This window comes from Aedes albopictus, chromosome 2 (assembly GCF_035046485.1).
Source record: "Aedes albopictus strain Foshan chromosome 2, AalbF5, whole genome shotgun sequence".
Taxonomy (NCBI): domain Eukaryota; kingdom Metazoa; phylum Arthropoda; class Insecta; order Diptera; family Culicidae; genus Aedes; species Aedes albopictus.
This window is the reverse complement of record NC_085137.1, coordinates 101,245,707-101,266,563: the sequence shown is the minus strand read 5'-3', so window position 1 is coordinate 101,266,563 and position 20,857 is coordinate 101,245,707. Positions and strand designations below refer to the sequence as shown.

The following is a 20,857-nucleotide window of genomic DNA, read 5'->3' as shown; positions in this document are numbered from 1 at the left end:
GGAAAAATTTGAAAACGGCTTACGACAAGTACTCTAAATATTATAATCTACGCTCAGGAAAACTATTAGAATTTCAAGTCGGTCAAAAGGTCCTAAGAAAGAATCACTTCCTCTCAGACAAACTAAAAGCCTTCAACGCCAAATTAGCTCCTAAATTCTCAGAAGCAATTATCAAAAAGAAAGTAGGCGATGTATGTTATATGTTACAAGACATGAATGGGAAATCTTTAGGTCTTTACCATGTTTCCCAACTCAAGAAGCTTTAATAGTGCTCGAACAACAGCTATGTATAAAAACTAAGTTTCCTCAACAACAAATGGTAAACATGAAAATACGAGAATCGGATAAGAAAACATTTGCTAAGCTAACAGGGAAAAAAAAACAATGGAAGAGAAGCAAATTAAGTCAATAAGCAAATAAACTTAAGGATGTGCAAGCGAAAGAAAAACAAAAAAAAACGCATAAAAAATTGCTCAAGAACAGGATAGTAGGCAAAAAGAAATTTTAAACTAGCAATATTCATCCAACAATTCATCTAATTGGGTGCACGGTAAAATAGGAATAAGAGATTTAGAATCTAGGGAAGCTATGAATAAGGTCATTGAACTTTTGCATCTTTTGGGAAAAAGATACCAAAGGTTTGAACAATAATAGAAGAGTGTTTCAGTTTCCCTGTGTTTCACTCGAACACACAGCCGAGAATAAAATGGTGGTGGAACAGGTAATATTTAAAAATTTGAATTCAGAACTATGAAGACTAATGGAATTTGAAATAATGACTAAATGAAATAATTAGAATATAAGAGGAATTGGTACACTCACATTTTTGCCAAGTAGTTACACCATAGCACAACCTAAAATGCATTTTCGTCTAAGTTCGTATCAATAGAATAGCTAACACATAATGTTGACAATAGACCTCAGACTACCTCTGCTAGAGACACCAGTTTCAAAACTAAAGATATAGACAACAGTACCTCAACACGGTTATAGCCTGGTTTCAAAGATTTGAGTAGCCCGAGAGACGAGAGAGAAAGGCATTGATTTAGTATTTATCCATCTGATAAGATGGGTTGTAGGGTGTAGTAGTTCATCATTTTTTCTAATCGAATATGGATGGAATGTTCATTTTTCGATAAAGAAATATGATGGTATGTGTTCTCACCTCGGGTGAGGTTAATTCCCAATTTGATTGTTGGGGTCGTTATGCAGATTGCTTGTAAAGCGTATATGATCAGTTCGGTGCTGATGTCGAATCGGTTCGGGTCTATAAATCGCTCTCTCGGGATGTACAGTATTATTGAAGAATTTGATCCATTTCCATATTTGCATGATACAGTGAGACATTAGATAAGGCAAAAAAGTGTAAGTTAGATTAAAAAAAAAAATATGATCGATATTTTTTTTTTGGGAAGTGTAGGGAATGATGAAACGAACAACGTCCGTTTCGAAGAGAAAAACGATAAGTTGGTAGCGTGAATATAAAGTGCTCGAATCAACTATGCTGTCGGTTTCGGGAATGCGTAAAGGAAAATGCGTGGGGAAGCTAGTTACTCGATCACCCAGCAAGAAAATTATTTTAATGAAAATTTAATCAAGATTACGGAAACAGAAATTAATAAGAACATAAAAGGAATAACTACGAGGTCTCTTAAAGGGACCATGAACGGGGCTCGGTCTTTCCTTGCTAGACCGCCGAGTCAGAAAGTCTTTAAAGTATTATTCAGTGACGTAAAACCGCGTGCGAAGAAAATTCAAGTTTTATAGTATGAAAAGTGTTAAACAATTAAACCAGTGTTCTCATCAATTTATTGATTCTTTTCAGAGAAATTAAAGTTTTAGCTTTCCTAAATTGATCGCGAGTAACGTGAGTCGTGAGAAAAGCGAATACCGATCATTGTGAGTAGTTCATATAAAGAATGTCAAGATTTTCCGAAATTGTAAAACCATCTAATTTAACAGAAAAGGGAAGATATTTTAGTGAGTGGAAGATTGAGTCGTCAGGATTGTGAAGAGGAAGAAACAATCGGAAGGTAATTGGGTACAAATTATGTGTGTAAATGTGGGTTCTAATGAGAGATCCTGTGATACAGCTTACACGTGCCGTGGGACGGCTACGGCCAATTTGGGGTACCTGCGGACCCACCGAGAGCTGAAAGGAGAATTGTGTGAACGGAAGCTGGATCAGTCGGCCCGGGTGCGTCCTATCGCTTTGTGGCTTCTTGCCATCATAGGTCGCCTGGAGAGCGTCGGCCAACGAACAAAAGCTCGGCCTCGCAAGCCCACCGGCCTCAAAGAAGGTGGTTTTTCCTACGTCCAGCGAGGAAGGTCTGCAAGGGAAAGATTGCCACGCCAGCGCGATTGATCCCTAGACTCACGGGCTTCCCAGTACGGCGATCTTCATCCTCGTACTCGCAGCACATCTCAATTGGGGAACAAACCCCGATTCGTGGTCGCCGGAGTTTTTTTGTCACCACAACGGCCTCAACCAGTACGTGCAGGGTCTCTACAAGCTAGTCCTCGAGCCTCCACGGACGGCTAACACCACCCCCTCGACCCCCTCATACGTGAAGGACGGCGTCGCTACGACCACAACGAAACCGTGTCAGCGTGAGGACCGTACGATACCTCAGCGGCCGAGGCACGGTAGGGTGGGGGAGAAGCGACGGAGAAATATCTGTAGGTACCCGATTGTGAACCGAATATTACCGAAACCCACACACCGTAAAAAAACCTCTCCGGGGGAGAAGAGAGGAATTTTTGGTTAGGGAGAGAAAACTACGACTCACACAGAGAAACCTATAAGCGCTTGAAGTAGAACAGAAAGTGACGTCACGAGTAGGTAGAGAAAACAACCCTTATAAACGATCGATCGCAGTCAGTTAGGAACACGTTAGAATGGAATGCATCTGAGAGAATTAATAAATTTTGTTTTGAAAATTCGCGACCGCATAGCATGCTAAAGTAAAACCAGTTTTCTGAATAAAACTTACATGATTTTCTTTTTAAATTTTACTACTATAAAATAGAATTTTATACTTTTTCGAATTTTGAAATCACATACCGTTTGAATTTTTGGGATTAAAGTTGATTCGTCCATCAGGTTGGTTGGGACTTCATCAGGAAGGTCGGTCTGACCGTGGGGTTGGACTGATAGGCTAGCTGGGCAACCCGATCCGTAAATTCCGGCAGACGACTTCGGCCGTCTGGCGCTGAAGCCGGAAGTTTTGGAGGCCCCACTCAGACCCTCCTTACAACCCTTATCCAACCATAGAAACCATCCAACGCCACACAGTACGGTGTTAGCAGGAGCTGTTGTCGGACTTTGCCATTCACGCATGATGACCGTAAAAGGATGACGTCAAATACTATTAAACTAAAAATGGTCGTCCAACAAGTCAGCTGTTTCTGCTTTTTAAAAGTTGTGTTATTTGTTGAATGCGGTCATTGGTTGTGACGCATTGAATAAGATTGAGAAAGAACGTCATGAAAAACCCGATTTAATCCACCTATGGTGAACAGAACCCTTCTTACACTTATTAAAATTATTGTTTATTATTTGTATTTAACATATTCATTTTGAGTGATGGACCAAAAGTTCTAGAAAATATTGTGGATTTGGCATCTAGTGGATTGGTTTCCAAAATATCATCATGGACCATGGACTAAACTACCAGAAATGCCAGACAAAAAAAAATATCTTATTTATTCTGGAATTATGTATCTTTTGTTAACTGCCAAAAGATCTTGAATCGATAAACAAATGGATAAGAAAATAAGCGAGATACACTTTGTCTAAAAGAGATATTAGACAAAGTGTATCTCGCTTATTTTATTAATCAGTCGAATAAATTAGCTCCGAAGTACTTGGTATTCATGGTTATAGTGTAAAAAGGACAAAAATAATATATCTACTATGCTAATCAGTTTTGGACAAGGATCGGTATATTCGCCTCACTCCATTCATATTCACTCCTCTTTGCTGAAGCGAATCGAGAAAGATGCAGCAAACGGAACGTCGTGATCAAACACGCAACCCCATCACCAGTGGGAAGCGATGAGCCATCTGCTTGACATGAATATTCGTTGCCATTCGTCGCAGTTTGGATCGCAAGCGAATGAATGAATGGCGAATGGTGAAGAATACTGGTGAGCGATCGAAGCGGCTATTATCATAAGTAGAAGAGAATTTCTGCATGTAATGCGTACTTTTTTACTGTATTGTCGCTGAAATGCTAGATTAGCAAAGAAAATAATTCGAAAACATCAATAATTCGTATGCACAATATCAATCGCATCACTCACGAATCGCATTCGCTTGCGATGCGAATGTGGACGAATGAATAATTTCCAAGTGTGGCTTCCCACCGTTCGCCGGAGTTTGCTGTCGTCGCTGACAAGCACACACACGAAGAAGATGAAAAATGGAAATCAGGAACCCTGGTTTTGGAATTAGCTAGTTATTTTGGCTGTCCAGTTCTTGCATTTTTCCCACAATATATAAATTCAAAGCTCTCATTTAATGTATTGTTAGTTTTCATAAAATTCCTGATTATTTGTAATTTGTTATTTTTAATTTTATTGAAAACAATAATCTGCTAGTATACACTTTATATGAGGTCAGCATTATTGATTGAACAATATTTTCCCATAGACTGGTCAAAAGCTAATGCAAGATAACAAACGAATATAATAATAAAAAAAAGGAATTTATTGAAATACTCCTCGAAAGATTTCTCAGTAACCAAATGTCCAATCGGAATAAAATTTCAAGGCCTTCTACAAGGATACTGGAGCTTTCGTTTGGTGCTAAGAGAATCCAAATCGGTTGACAGACGGCTGAGATATTTATTATGATACACTTGGTCAAAAATCTCTCAAAAGTTTAACCTGTATTACTCCCAAGTACTCTTTGAAAGATATCTCGATAACCAAATGTCCAATCCTAATAAAATTGTATAGGGTTCTACTAGGATGTTATAGCTTTCATTTGGTGCCAGGAGAACCGAAATCGGTTGACAGACGGTTGAGATATTTCTCAAATATAAATCTCAAAAAGTTTATTTGTATAAATCCTAAGTACTCTTCGAAAGATATCTCTGTAACCAAATGTCCAATCCTAAGAAAATTTCTGAGCAATCTACTAGGATGTTGTGCTTTCATTTGGTGGTAAGAGAACTCAAATCGATTGACACACGGCTGAGATATTTAGTTTGATACACTTTGTTAAAAATCTCAAAAAGTTTAGTTGTATAACTCCTAAGTACTCTTCGAAAGATATCTCAGTAACCAATCGAAATAAAATTTCAGAGCGTTCTACTAGGGTGTTGTAGCTTTCATTTGCTGCCAAGAGAACTCAAATCGGTTGACAGACGGCTGAGATATTCATCAATATGCTAAATGTCAAAAATCTCTCAAAAAGCTAACCTATATGACTTCAAAGTACTCATCGAAAGATATCTCGGTAACCAAATGTCCGATCGTTAGTAAAATTCAATAGGATTCTACTAGGATGTTATAGCTTTCATTTGCAACTAAGAGAATCCAAATCGGATCAGACGTCTGAGAAACGTGCGTGGCTTTTTTTTTTGTAACATACGCACACACACACATACACACACATACACACAAACATACACACACACATACACACACACACATACACACACACATACATACACACACAGATATTTGCTCAGTTGGTCGAGCTGAGTTGATTTGTATATGAGACTCGGCCCTGCGGGCCTCGGATCGAAAGTCGGTTTTTCGAGCGGTATTTATACCCTTCTTATGGGTGTAAGAAGGGTAAAAATCATCATTACCTAAAATATATGGTTTCATTATTGAAGGTATCAGTTTCTCTGCATGGAATACTAAGCATATGATGTGTAAGCATTTTATCAAATTTTTAGCTAAAGTTACGACATATTTCTTTCCGTCATCTCGATTAGCAAATTATTATTATCTGGCACATGTTTGACATACAATTGGATAGTTGAAGCGTGGACGATTAGTTATGTTAAAACAAGAATAGATTATACAGATTTCAGAGCAATGTAATTATATAAATGTAACTGTTTCCGCTCTTAACGATCTCCGAGGAATGATTGCCCAACTTACAACATCCATCAGATGTACATCAATAATCGGGCAATCATTGTCAATTCACTATAAATTCCCTCGGAAAATCTGTGCCGGACACCAATCACAGTACTTTCCGGCAAATTCCGCCGAAATGTGTACGATTCGTTCGTTCATCTGGCTGCTACTCTCCGTCGTCCAGCTTCAGGCCTACAAAATATCCGTCGACATACACGAGTTTACCGACTGTCCTGGATACAAATCGATGATCGATTTTAGCACCTTGGAGTTCGGCATCAGCGAGGAGGGTAATATGGTCTTCAATGGAAACTTTACGGTACTGACAACGATAGACAGCCCATATCCGTTGTACATCCATTCGCAAAAGCTGGAACGAGGCGAGTGGCGAGAAACTATTGGGTTCAAGTTCGTGAAAAACTTTTGCCAAACTTTGAACTCGGTGCCCGAGTTTTGGTACCCGGTGATGAAGCACCTGAAGAAGCAGAGCTGTCCCATTGAGAAGGGGGTAAGAACTTGATTCTAGTGGTATGACTATATCGATTGGAAATTACTATTATGTATTGGCCAATTACAGTTCGTGGGAAAATTTGACAACTTCAAATACGGCGAACTACCGATGATTCTTCCATCAAATTTCATTGGCGAATGGATGATCTTTGCGGAGCGTCGGAACGTTATGAATACGAAGGAAATTTTGGAATGTGTGATGCTGCGTACCACCGTGTTTGAATTGTAAATAATATCGAAATAAAAGGTATTCTTAAAGGTAAAGGTCTAGCTTTGGGTACTGTATTAGCAAGGGCTTCAGTTATGATGTTTGAAGTCAGTGCAATGCGGTACAACTAGAGCGACTGAAGCAACTGTATGTCGCCTCGGCATACGCACAGAATCTAAAGCGGCCCCCAGACGACATCAATATATTGATGGTTTGAAGAAACACATCAACATATTGATGCCGTGTGAAGACGAAATCAATATTGCCCCTCATTTCCCCTCTCAGCAGCAAGCAAGTTCAAACACCAGAAGTTGTCAAAAGTTATATCATTTATCCTGTGATGATTTCATTCAAAGATATCTTAGGAACATATCCAATCATATCCTCAAGAACTGTCCTAATAACGCCCCAGAAACGCCTGAATAAAGGGTGTTACGAAAATCGGCATTTCAGAACAATTTTCAATAAACTTGGTTATGAAATTTTACACCAATGCAATGTTCGTGACAGCTCATCAGGCACTTTTGCTGGCGGTGCACGTGTTCAATCCTGTCAAGTGAGGGCAGTCTTTGAAAATTGCTATCGACAGTATTGCACGTGTATCAGACAAGCTAGAACCACACTTCATGTGGATAAGTCTGCGTTTGTAGTTACCAACTGAAAACTTATTTAAACCACGGCAGACACACGTGCCTGCTTTGGGTCGATATTTGCAAGAAAAGATTAGTTTAATTGGAACCCCGTGGTGCACGACACATATTTGCTGAACTACATTCCAGTTGTCTCCCGTTGATTTTTTTTTTCAAAATGCTAAGGAGGAAACTAACACATACTACACAGCTCAAGGAGAAGATCCACGATAATGCAGTAATTGACCTTCGTGCGACTCGTGGGATTTCCATATGAGTTCCGAACATCAAAAATCGAATATAGTTATGATATTTCTGCCATATTATGATGCAAGATTTTGTCGTTATCTAACATCTACGGAAGAAAAGTAAAAGAATGACCGATAAATTGTTGGGTGAATAATAACTAAAAAGGGGTCAAAACTGTCAATGTCACTTGCGTCATTCTGCTGAATTACGGTACCATAGCATAACATTATCAGTTCCGATTATAGTATTCTATAAAAACTGGAGATTCCCAAGTTAAAACTGGTTGCAACTCTTTGATAAACCACCACAAAAGAGGCATTTTTTTTATCGGAGTTTCATAGGTAATTCCTCCAAGAGTTCCGCCAGGATTGGGAATTTCACTAAGAATTCTTCTCGCAGTTTTAACGGGAATTCTATCGCATATTCCACCAGAAATTCTAGTAGCAGTTCCTCCAGAAATTCCTCTAAGAGTACCACTGAAAATCTCTCTAGAAGTTGCTCTAGGAATTCCCATAGAAGTTCAACCGAGAATTTTCGGGAGAATTCTAATGGATTTTTTTAAGTTCCAACGGGAATCCTTTTAAAAATCTACCAGAAGTCTTTAGAAACTCCACCTAAAATTCGTCTTAAAATTTGGCCAAAATTTCCTCTAAGAATCTACCAGAGACTTCTGTAGTAGTTCCACCGATAATTTCTATAGAAATTCCACTAAGAATTGCCACAGGAGTTCCGTCGATAGTTTTTGTGAGAATTTCACAAGCAAATCCAACGGAACGGAATTCAAAGCTAATGTTAAAATCTCGAGGAATTCCGACAGGTGTTCTAACAGGAATTCCTGTGGCCTGTGTGAGTTCCACTGGGAATTACTCTCAAGTTCCACAGGAAAATTCTTCTAGCATCACCACCAGGAATTCTTCTAAGAGTTCCACATAAGGCGAAACTGGATCCATTTCCGCACATTTTGGTTTTTGATTTTTTATTGAATTAAGTTCGACCAAAAAGTAGGTGTTTTTTTGTGATAGACTATTTTCTTAATGTTGGGGGTTTTCTATCAAAAATAAGTATTTTAAAAGTCGGTATTGAGTGATATATTATGCATACAAAACTGCTAATAATAACTATTATTTTCCAAGTTTTCCCCGTACATTTTTATTCGCTACAAATTATTGAAACGTTGAAAAAAAATAAAAAAGCATTTTTTTACGGATTGTTTTTTATGTGATGTACTCATTGAACCATATTTTCAATAATACCAAACATTTTCCAAATTTCTTCAGGCTGTTCTAAACTTAACTACAGGGGATAGATAAAATGATCGGGACAGGCAAAATTTTTACTTTTCAAAAAATGTTCAACTAGCTGTAACTTTTCGAAACGTCGATGCACGATTTCTCAAATTTTCACTGTAAGTTGATATTCTTACAGTGTAATAGTTTATAGTTGATAGTTTGAACGCTTTATATTTTTTGTTCCAAATTTCTCGTCAAAGTCGCCTAAGAACCACTTTTAGAGCTTCCAAAAACGCGCATTTTCTTGCGCTGAGAATGTTGCTACGTCATTCCGTTCCAAAGATACTGATGATTTTCATGAAAAAATTGGCTCTTTTCAAGTATTTTTCACTTGAGTTACAAAAATAATACCCCTCTAATTTTTTGATGTTTTATAACAGCATTTCTTCTTTTGAATACGGGCAAAAGATATTTTTTATGTTTGCCCCAACCCGTCATAACACCCATTTTAAAAAACTATGATTTTTTAAGAAAAGCGCCTGTAACTTTTGAACCAAAACAGATAACGACCGTCTCAGCACACGAAACGACGCGTCTTCAAATGCTCTACGAGTGTTTCTTGGGCGACTTTGATGAAAAATCGAAACTGAAAAAGTTAACGCTAGAAAACCGGGTTTTCTTGAACCACCCTAAGCTTATTCAGAAAAATATCTCTAGATCGGTCAATTTTAAAGCTACATAAAAAGTGTCTTCAGCCAACTTGCTCAAAATTGATTGATCTACAACTTTCCTAAAGAATGTATACAGTTATTCTTGCAATTAAAAAAGTTTGGTTACTAATTTCTTTGTAAATATGGACCACCCTAATTTTCATGCACATTTTAAAAAGGGTCTTATTATTAGGGACAACTTTGTAGAAGGCCATATTTGCCTAAAAACTCATTTGAAGGCGTTGAATGCGTCTTTCCTCGTTAATCTGGTTCGTGGACCACTGTGCGTTGTTACAAAAACCATTGTAACAAAATAACGCAAACTGTAATAATTTTGTTTTACTAGTCATCTAGTCGGGCTCCTTAGTCATCCTTTTGGAGTACAACCGGGAATTTACGTTTGGGTTTCATCCAGAATTTCTCTAGGAGTTACACCGATTATTCATTTTTTAGGTGTTTCACTGGGACATCCTGCAGGAGTTCCACCGGAAATTCCTGAGGCAGTTCCACCAGGAATTCCTTTTGGTGTTGATCACGTTCCATCACCAATAAATGTATAGAGTTGTAATATTTTGTTAGTATTCTCCAAACAACAATTATGTAGATGTAGCAATCTTACTTCCAATGAGTGCACACTCATCGGAAATGAGCTCGAAAATTGTTATTTTAATTTATAAAATACAAAGATGAAGAAATGAGGAGCTTTCATGCCTGTTGGAGGAAGGCTTGATGAAAATTGCTCGTCTCCTGCGGGCTTTTCCAGCTCAGGTGAAAATTAAAAAAAAAACCTCTGGGAGCTCCTTAGATTGTTGTTAAAGTAGTTTCACTGGGAATTCCGGCAGAAGTTTCACCAGGATTCCTTCCTAAATTTCCATCAGGAATCCCTCAAGGAGTTCAAATAAGCATCTCTCAAGGAGCTCCACCTATTATTCATCTACACCGCAGGAGCAACAGCAGAAATTCCTCTAGGAGTGCCATCGAAAGTTCCACCAAGAATTCCTCTAGATGCTCCATTGAGAACCTCTCAGTAGTTTTCAGTACTCCCACCATCAATTGCACCAGAAAATTCAAGGAGAAATTCTCAAGAAATTTCATCAGTAATTCCAGTAGTTCTGATCGAACCTCCAGTAGGATTTACAAAAGAAATTCTTATAGGCGATCCACTTCGAATTATTACACTAGTTTACAGCATTTTTGAACTCGGTAAGCTGATGATCATTTTTGGTGTAGAATCATGCCCTGAGTTCGAAAACGCAAAGGAAAAAAATTACAGTAGAGCGGAAATTTTTTCGACTTTCCATACAAGGTTGATGATTTGAAATCGATTTTTGTTCTATTTTTAAGCAAAGTCACTCACTTCACACACCTCATTCTCCGTAATCAATGCTCCGATTGAGCTGAATTTTTTACTGTATCTCGCCTACATATGATATGTCAAAAAAACGTTGAGAAAGAATTTTTAAATTGTTTTTTTCTTATTGAAAAAAATACTTTTCTTCAAAAAATTTTGGGAATCTTGCTAAAATTTAAGGAGATCGTCCCTAAAACTCGCCAATATCTTGAATTTCATCAATCTGACGCAAAACCTGTATTCAGATGATCGAATGGTATTGTATTCAGCTTTTAATTTATGGAAAAAGATTTAAAATAGGTTGAACAAAACGCAAAATATTTGAATTTAAGTAAATTGCATATTTTGAAAAGTTGTAAAGCTCGATATTGAGCTAAAACTCAAAAACTGTTCTAATTAAAAATTTTTGAAGGTCGGTTTCGAAATCAGCGCTAAATTGTGCTTCAAAAATTTTGGTCGTTGACAGAAGTTCACGACTTTCGTTTTATTTTGTAAACTTGTGTTATTATTACCACAAGAGTCCCATCCTCTAGAACAGTGTTTCCCAAACTTTTTCAAGGTATCGCCCCCTTGCAGCTGAAGAAAAAAGTTTTTCGCCCCCAACCTTTTTTATTTTTTATTTTTATTTTTGAGGCTGGAACTATTTCACTTTTTAATGATACCGTAGCGTTTACCGTATCTAGTTGAGTATTTGTTGATCTTTTATTGAATTGTCTTGTAAATGCATTAGTTTTCCGCATTTGAACAAAGTATGTTGAACTCATCTATCGGGCTTACACACATTATGAGTTTATTTGCAGCCTTTTTCATAAACGATTGTTCATAAAGGTGATCATAAATTTTCAAAAGCACAAATCGGAAGAATTGAATCACACTGCGTTAAAATGTTGATCGTTTGGTCATCCGTTGGTCTGGTGACAAATCGACCAACGATTTTAATGCAATCGTTCTTTCGCCTTCATCGTAACCACCCATTTAATAATCTTGATCGTGTTATGAACATTCGAGGTCTTCAGCTACAACAGTGTTCTAAAAGTGAATTTTAGTCAACACTTGTGCTTATATGACACCCAGTTCCTTTTGAAATTTCTTGACCAATTCCTGGCAGAAATTTTCTACAGTCACTGCCATTTCTTTACAACTGCGTACTGCGATCAGAGATAAATGGTCTCTTGGGCGATTCAGACAAGGAATTTCACATGCATCAAGATAGGCCGAGAAATTCCTTTTGAACTGGAAACAATCCTATATAAGCAAATATAACCAACTATCAAATGGAAGACCATAACAAAAATATCTTATTTATAATATGCTTTTCTCAGAGTTTCACCCTCAGAAAATCTGGTCATCCAGATTTAAAAGCCTTCTATAAATTTATATATTGCAAAACAAAAAACAAAAAAAAAACGAAACAAAAAAATGAAAATTGTTCCTACGGTTAACGTCGATGATTGTTGAATAAGAATGATAAAAAGAGATGGTTTTAAAGTTTACTTTCCCAACATTGACTTTTTCACTTAGTTCTCGATAAAACATATTTTGAGGTTTAGTGGCATCGTTGAAACAGTTACTAACGATGTTTAAAAATGGAGTTAACTAATATTCATAACGCTAATTTTTGCATAATTTCTGAAAATTTTTAAAACCCTTAGAGAAAAGCATTGTTTGCAATTCCACTGGGAAAATTATTGAAAATATCTAAAAACACACTTACAATCACACCAGAAAAGTCTTCTAAATCTCTTATTTTGAATCCTGAAAATGCCTTAGTGAATGGCGTTACTTAAACTACCAGAAATGTGTCTGATACGTGTTCTCAAGCTTCCTAACGTTTTTTTTTCACTAAAAGAGTAATGTAAACAAGTATTACTTATAACGTTAATGCAAGACTCTTCTCTACATTTTTTTTTGAATACTAACCTTAAATGTTCACCTGAAAGTGTTTTAGAAAAGCCAAACAGTTTTTATATACAACATCGAGAATCGTTTCCATACATCAACTTTAAAAATCTGTATAATTAAGTCACTTTCTGTGTATGTTTTCGACCAGGATTTCAGTGTTGAGTTCATTACGAATTTGTCGGAGACTTTCATTTTCATGATTGAATTAACGCCCTGTTTTCTTTCATAATTATTGGTAGTTTTAGATCATTGCAAAAATCGCTCTCTTTATAATTGTTTTCGTTGATCCACCTTAAATCCACCCAGCAAATCCATCTTCAATTCCTCCAGTTTATTAACTAGGAACTCCTTTAAGACTACCACCGAGAATTCCTGTAGGGGATTCCACCACTAGGACTGGTAGCGTTCAGGTGGCAAAATAATAGTGACTTTAGTGACCAAAATCATTGAAAAAGTGACCAAATAGTGACTAAATAATGACCTCAAAATTATTGGAAAATTGAAAATATATGCTGAATATTTGACGAATTCCCGAGAAAATCAATGCATATTTTTTAGCTTAACTCCAGAGTTTGCGCTCTGTTTGAATAATTCTTCCTTGAATTGGAAAGTGTTAGTCGAGTCAAGTACAAGACACTGAAGACGACCTTACAGTTGAGGTCGAAATACGTATCTGTCAAAGGATGCAAATTCTTAGTGGAATTCAAAGGAACCGTACTTAACCCGATTTTCTTTTTATTTAAGTGTTATTTATTTATTTTTATGTTATTTTCAAAAGTTTTGTTGATAACTCGACACTGATTTTTCATTTGGGCCTAACTGACATTTTCGAGTTCTCTTCATCGATCCTCTCTTTGTGTTATCACAGAATGTGTATTGAGTTTTCCAAAGATTTTTTGGTTGATATGCGAAGAAGACGACTACATGTTACCGTATCGATTGATTTTGTTCTTTTGGGTTTCCATATGTGCCCACTTCCAACAAAAAATGCAAAAATAAGAAACCAATTAAACCACACTTTATTCCTTTACTTTGAGTAGGATGAAAACGGGAGCATTGTTTGGCGTGAAACATTCGAGTAAAGATCCCATGAAAAAAAAACTTGCGGAGCTGGAGGTTTTAATCGATTAAAAATTCTGAATTTCTAGAAGAGATTTGAAAACCATTTTAGATAAAATCTCTAAGAGATAAAATTTTAGATAAAATCTCGCCACGATAAAAAAAATAAGAAGAATGCTCGCTAAAGCATTGTGAAGAATAATGAAGATATTCATACTGCACTCCTGAACAATGTAGTCAGAAATGTTCTGGAGGAACTTCTGTAATTGAACGAATCTGTAAATTCCTGATGAAACTTATGGATTCTTCAAAAAACAGTTTGATCGATGAGCTCAGAGATGAACAAAAGGTTCTTGAAGAAATGTTATAAGAAACGTTTTGAACAAACTTCTGGATTAATTTCAAATACATGATACTCTTGAAATAACTCCATCAAAATTGTTTTTTTATCACTATCACGTGCATGGAGATTTTCATCAGAAACTCTCAAATGAACTCCATCATAAACTCTTTCGGATTTCAGCGAAGAGCTGCTGAACAAATGACGTCAGAACTACTAGTATTTTCAGCAAAAATTCATCACGCATTTGTATTACAGAAATTGTTTTGCAAACTCTAAAACTAATTTAAAAACTTCCGATTAACTCGAGATAAACCCATTCAGGGGAATACAATGCACTGTGTGTTATCGTATTTTGATTCGATAAACTTATTTCACTTATTTAATCATTACCAGTTTTTGAATTCGTGGATATAGAGTGATATAATTGAACTGAAATTTTAAATGCAGAAATATTGCAGTGTTACTATAAAAAGTATAAAAATGCAGAAATTCTTCTATGATCTTAGCTACAAATCCATCTTCACTTCCCCAAATTAGCTAAGCTTAGCTTAGCTTCCCCAAATACGATAAAACTGTAGATATGTATAAGTCACCATAACAGTGGTTTAATAAGCGGCACAGCCAAAATTTTTTTAAGCAAGGTTTTTTTTTTATTCTTAACCACTTAACCTAATTTACAGCTCTTTTGTCCACTACCCAAGTAACCAGTAAGCATTTAAAATAGCATTCCTTCAGCATTATAGTAGCCTTTACGACAAGGCGTTTAATGCTAATTAGCCGTATATGCGCCTATAGTGCTACCTTACAGCAGGTTTTGGCAAAATAACGGGCTGTCTTAGTGCTATCCCTTCAGGAACGTCGTGACGAAATGTCAAAGAAGCGTAACGCCTCGTCAAGCAAAAAAAAAAATAGATTGACGTCTGCTTCTCGTTCTCTCAGCCTGCTTCCCCACGTCCTTCCATATTCCAGCCGGTGCTATGTGGTACTTTTATGCTGATTTTTTGTAGTGATGTTGGGTTGAACTTACGATCCGGAGATTGATTAATCATACCTGCTTCTGATTCTGTTGCTCCTGATCCACGGTGCTAAAGCTGTTCCGGTGGCGTGCGTTGATTTAATCGCCAATATAAAGAATTATTCGATAACAGCTTCAGATTCAACATCTAAAACTTGTTTTCATTGAGATATTTCATTGTGGTAGAGCATTACGATCCCACAGATTAAATATCTGTGGAATATGATTCTTTCTTCCCTTTTTCAAACAATCCTATCATCCACCAAAGCATCCACTATTCCGACGAAATGATAAATAATTGGTGATTTTTTGATGGACAAATTCCCAATCCAATCCAGCTGCAGTAATGTTTTCTTTGGTGCTTTTGGATTAGTAGAGGAAAATGAAGTATCAAATAAGATGCACAAATTTGTAAACAGAAGCATAGGCTCTGTAAGAGAGAGACAATATGTGTTGCCAAATGCGTAACATATCTCCCAACCTTTTTGCTTTTAGCATTTAAACAGCAGTTGAAAAGCATTTTGTATGCTCCCAAGTGAAACCACTTCAAGCAGTTGAAATGCTAATTAACAGCCAAAAGCTTTTGAGCAGCACAGCTTATGCTTATGCTTATGCTTATGCATTCGAAGTGCTTATGTAGGGCAGCAAGCAGTTTAAATGCGTAATACGGGATGATATATGGCTTATTCAAATGCTTAGTGGTTACCTGGGTAGGGCACTACGTGAGCGATTCCAATTGGCGGCTGCACTTACACTTTGTACAGAATCTAAATGTATTCTATTATATTCTTATTCTGCTATATCGAACTGGTTTGCCTCTGCGCTGCTTTCACTTTTCTACCCTGTCCTTGGTAGAATGATGAGCACGATGATGAAATGATATGTGGTTGTTGTTCCTTTTCCAGTCCGATTGGGTGTCGTCCATTATGGGTTGCCGTCCGCCGATATACAATTATCCGGGTCCGTTAGAGCTATGAGAGCTCAGAAGAGGGTCAAGTGCCAGCCGCTCTCGGGGGGAAGAAGAGCGACTGACTTGTTTGCAGTTTTGCTACAGGGTATATTCCCAAATCCTGGCGGGATATTACTGTGAAGTTTATTCCAAAAGTGGGTCGTGCGTCGTATGAAGAAGCAAAGAGTTTCAGACCTATCAGTTTGACCTCTTTTCTTCTGAAATGCTTAGAACGCATTGTGGATCATCACATCCGTGATGTTCATCTGGCCAACGTGCCTCTTCATGTGAACCAACATGCCTACCAATCTGGTAAGTCCACTGTGACTCTTTTACACAAGGTTGTTACGATATCGAGAAAGCATTCGCTCAAAAGCAATCTTGTTGTTTGAGGTTGTGGGTGTTTTCTTAGATATCGAGAGTGCCTTTGACAACGTGCCTTTCGATGCCATATTGGAAGCCGCACGGAGTCATGGTATATCTCCAATGATTTCCAATTGGATTCACCAAATGCTCAAAAACCGATATCTCTTCGCGACATTGCGTCTAGCAGGGATTAGGAAATTGAGCGTTTGTGGATGCCCCCAAGGGGGAGTCTTATCACCGCTTTTATGGAATCTCGTAGCAGATACGCTATTGAGGCAACTCAATAATAGCGGTTTTCCTACTTATGGTTTTGCCGACGACTACCTAACACTGTTAGTTGGTATGTGCATCAGCACCCTTTTCGACCTGATGCAAAACGCTCTTCAGGTAATTGAGGGTTGGTGTCGCCAATATGGCCTTTCGGTTAATCCGAGTAAAACATCTATTGTTCTTTTCACGGAAAGGCGAAACCGTAATGGCGTTCGACCTTTGCGTCTCTTTGATTCTGAAATCAATGTGACTGAACAGGTAAAGTACGTTGGAGTCATTCTTGATTCCAAGCTTTCCTGGACACCTCACATTGAGTTCAGAATCAAAAAAGCTTGTATGGCCTTCGGGCAATGCCGGCGTACTTTTGGTACAACTTGGGGTCTAAAACCCAAGTATATACACAACTGTGGTTCGGCCAATATTGGCTTATGGATGTCTTGTGTGGTGGCAAAAGGGTGAAGTGAGAACGGTCCAATCAAAATTAGGCCATCTCCAAAGGATGTGCTTAATGGCGATGTCTGGAGCGTTCTCTTCAACTCCTACGGCAGCGCTAGAAGTTCTCTTTGACGTTGCCCCACTACACATTCATCTCAAACAAGAAGCCCTTTCTTGCACTTACCGGTTACGGGTACTCGGTCTACTAGAGGAAACTCCTGTGAACCGCACATCAACACACACCTCGTTGTTTCCACTTTTAGTGAATTGGGACAAAATTGTCCTTGCTCCAAGTGATCTTACAATTGCTTGTAATTTTCCATATAGGACATTTTCCACGAAATTCCCTTCCCGGGAAGAGTGGACATCTGGTTATCTGGAAAGAAGTATTTCAGACGGCATCGTATGTTACACTGATGGCTCCCTTCTCGAAGGTCGAGCAGGTGCTGGTGTTTATTCTCGTGAGCTAAGGCTGTATAAGTCTTACTCACTTGGTAGACACTGCACCGTTTTTCAGGCCGAAATCTTTGCTCTTATGTGCGGAGTGCAATCAGCACTTCAGCAGCACGTAATGGGCAAAGTAATATACTTCTGTTCAGATAGCCAGGCTGCTATTAAAGCACTTGCTTCGGCCAACTCCAGGTCGAAGATAGTTATCGCTTGTCGAACTCAAATCGAGGAGCTGAATTCAGCAAACGCTGTTCACCTTCTATGGGTACCTGGTCATTCTTCCATCGCTGGAAATGAATTGGCTGATGAGTTAGCTCGCTCTGGAGCATCACATGACTTCATTGGCCCTGAGCCAGCTATTCCGATATCGAAGTGTTGGATTAAGCTTCAGATTCACACCTGGGCTGTCACTCAACACAGACAATATTGGAATAGTTTGGAGTCATGTCGTCAAACCAAATTGTATAGTGCTGAGCCATCTCTACGGGTGGCGAAGTATCTAACTAATATGTCTAAGCAGAATTGCAGCATGCTGGTCAAAGCATTGACTGGCCACTGCCGACTCAGCTATCACATGGCGAATATTCAGCAAGCTGATTCTTTTGCCTGTGATAGCTGTGAATCCGATTATGGAACTTCGTATCATTTGATATGTAACTGTCCAGTTTTCGCGCAACTGCGTTTCCGAGTATTCGGTAAACACTTATTAAGTGAAACTGACTTCAGAAACCTGAATCTTCAGGATATTCTGTTGTTCTTAACCCGCTGTGGTAAAGAGCTATAGGCTCTCTTTCGCTTTATGCGTTATTACAGTGCCCTTTTCAGGGCGCTGTTTGAACCCATTGTGGTACGCTTGTGCGTTAGTACCCTCTTCCAGGGTATTTTTCCTATTTCCCTACCTGTCCCTATCCCCATCCAAATCCTTTTTCCTTCCTTTTCCCTCAGGTAGATGATGAAATAGGCTGTTATTTTGGCGATGGCACAAATGTCCCAAATGGAGGATAGCGTGCCTCTGGAGCCGGCCTTCTGATACCTGATACCTGATAGTCCGATTGGGTGTCGTCCATTATGGGTTGCCGTTCGCCGATATACAATTATCCGGGTCCGTTAGAGCTATGAGAGCTCAGAAGAGGGTCAAGTGCCAGCCGTTCTCGGGGGGAAGAAGAGCGACTGACGAAGTGCCGGGGCTGGGATCGAACCCATGACCATCCGCTTATGAAGCGAACGTGTAGCCACTGCGCCTTGGGCCCCGGCAAAAAAAGCAAGGTTATCGGCGAAAATTGTGCATCAATTTTGGTATTGTTGTTTTATCAAAGTTTTTATATGATCTTCTAAATGTTGTCAGATTTACGAAAATAGTTATTATTATTATTTAATTAATCAAGAGGTTTTAACAAAAAGTCATTCGCCTCCGGGACGAAAATAGTGACTTTAGTGACCATTTTACTGAAAAAAGTGACTTTAGTAACTTTTTCATGCAAATAGTGACTTTTTATTGACTGACTCGAAAATAGTGACCAAATCACTAAAAAGTGACTCACTACCAGGCCTGCCAGAAATTCCCCTAGAAGTTACAGAAAGAATCTCTCTTCGAATTCCACTAGGGATTCGTGTGGGAGTTCCAAAGAGAATTTCTCCTAGAACCGATTATTTCTCGAAGTTTCATCGGGAAGTCCGGCAAGAGTTTTACCGGGAATTCTTGTGGGAATTCTTCTCGAAGTTCCACCGATATTTTTTCGGAAATTTCTCTAAGAATTTTTAAAACAATTTCCCCAAGAATTTCTCAAATTATTCTTTATGTGTTCCACAGGGATATTTTTTAGAAGTTCCAACGCAAATTCCCTTAAAAAATACACTTTTAAGTCATGATTTTTGAGGAAGGTTTATTTCTGCGAAAAGAATGTCAGAAAATTTTAGATTGTTAGGATTAGCCAAACAAAAGCTACAGAGAATTTAATTTCGAAAAAGGGTCAAAAAAGATCCCAAGACCCTACTAAGGTTAAGCACTAGTAAGTCTTTAAGACCCTCTCCAAAGCTTTGAGCTGAGGATCATTCTTATCTGCATGGCTCCACTTGTAATTTTAAGCATTTTCTTTTTCTCTCTGTATACCCTGGTATACTCTGCCTCCATCAACTTGTTGATGCATTCTTACCTTACCAACCACAGGGACAAGCCTTTTCAAGGTTATCCCTCTGCTGGCTCTGGGTGTAGAGAAATCCACCGAGAATGCAACCGTGCCATCGTTGTCTGTCGCCGTTGACCATGGATGCTGGCCATCAACAATGTAGCCCACCAATGAGCGCAAGAAGGTTCGGATTGCAATTGGTTGCAGCAGGCCAGGCAGGCAGGCAGGCAGCACAATCCGGGCCAAGGCTGGATCGATTACACCGTATTGTTATTATGCGGATGATGCATTTTCTTCGCCGGACGGACGGACGAACGGATGCCGTAAACATAAACAGGATCATCATGTGACAACTCGTTGTCATTGCTGGTCTTGATTCGATGAGCAAATAGCTACCACCTCGCCGCAACCGCTACCGACTTGACTGCCAGTGCCGAGCCGCAATTAAACGCTCGAAACTAGATGCTTGACGACATTGTAGCCGCCGCCGCCACCATCATAGTCAAGTTGTATAGCTGATTTGCAGGAGGAGACTTCCTCTTATCGAGCGAGAGAGGCGCGCACTACTGAAACGAGCACACGGCGCAAAACGTGTTGATTTGATTGTTCGACAATTTGCAAGGGTGTTTTCTGTTGAAGTATTATTAAGATAAAGTGAGACGCACTACCTGCGGCCCGACTAATCCAACGAAACAGTGCTGGACAAAAGAAAGTGGATATTGATCGAATTCCATACAAAATGTATGAATTTCAAGTTCAGATAGTTCGGCTTGAAAACATTGAAAATCTAGCTTAGATTATCGGTACAATCCAGGACCTTCCTTCAAAGAAATGCTGATGATCGGGAGTGTGAATGCAGTAATTATCTGGATAGGACAACCGCCCTCCTACCTGATATGTAGGTATACTTTTGTAAACGCGTAGTGTCAGTATCGTTTCGAGGCAGTGAATGTGACA

General features: G+C 38.5%; 2 protein-coding genes across 2 annotated transcripts in view; one reads left to right on the top strand and one right to left on the bottom strand.

Annotated features, from left to right (window-relative positions):
- Positions 1-20,857, bottom strand: part of LOC109419740 (inositol-pentakisphosphate 2-kinase) — a 401,201-nt gene that overhangs the window by 151,134 nt on the left and 229,210 nt on the right. The window lies entirely within an intron of this gene.
- Positions 3,916-6,863, top strand: LOC109414167 (uncharacterized). The gene is made up of 2 exons (XM_019687991.3): positions 3,916-6,607; positions 6,677-6,863. Exons 1-2 carry the CDS (start codon positions 6,104-6,106, stop codon positions 6,836-6,838), a joined length of 666 nt encoding a protein of 221 aa, XP_019543536.3. The 5' UTR covers positions 3,916-6,103; the 3' UTR covers positions 6,839-6,863.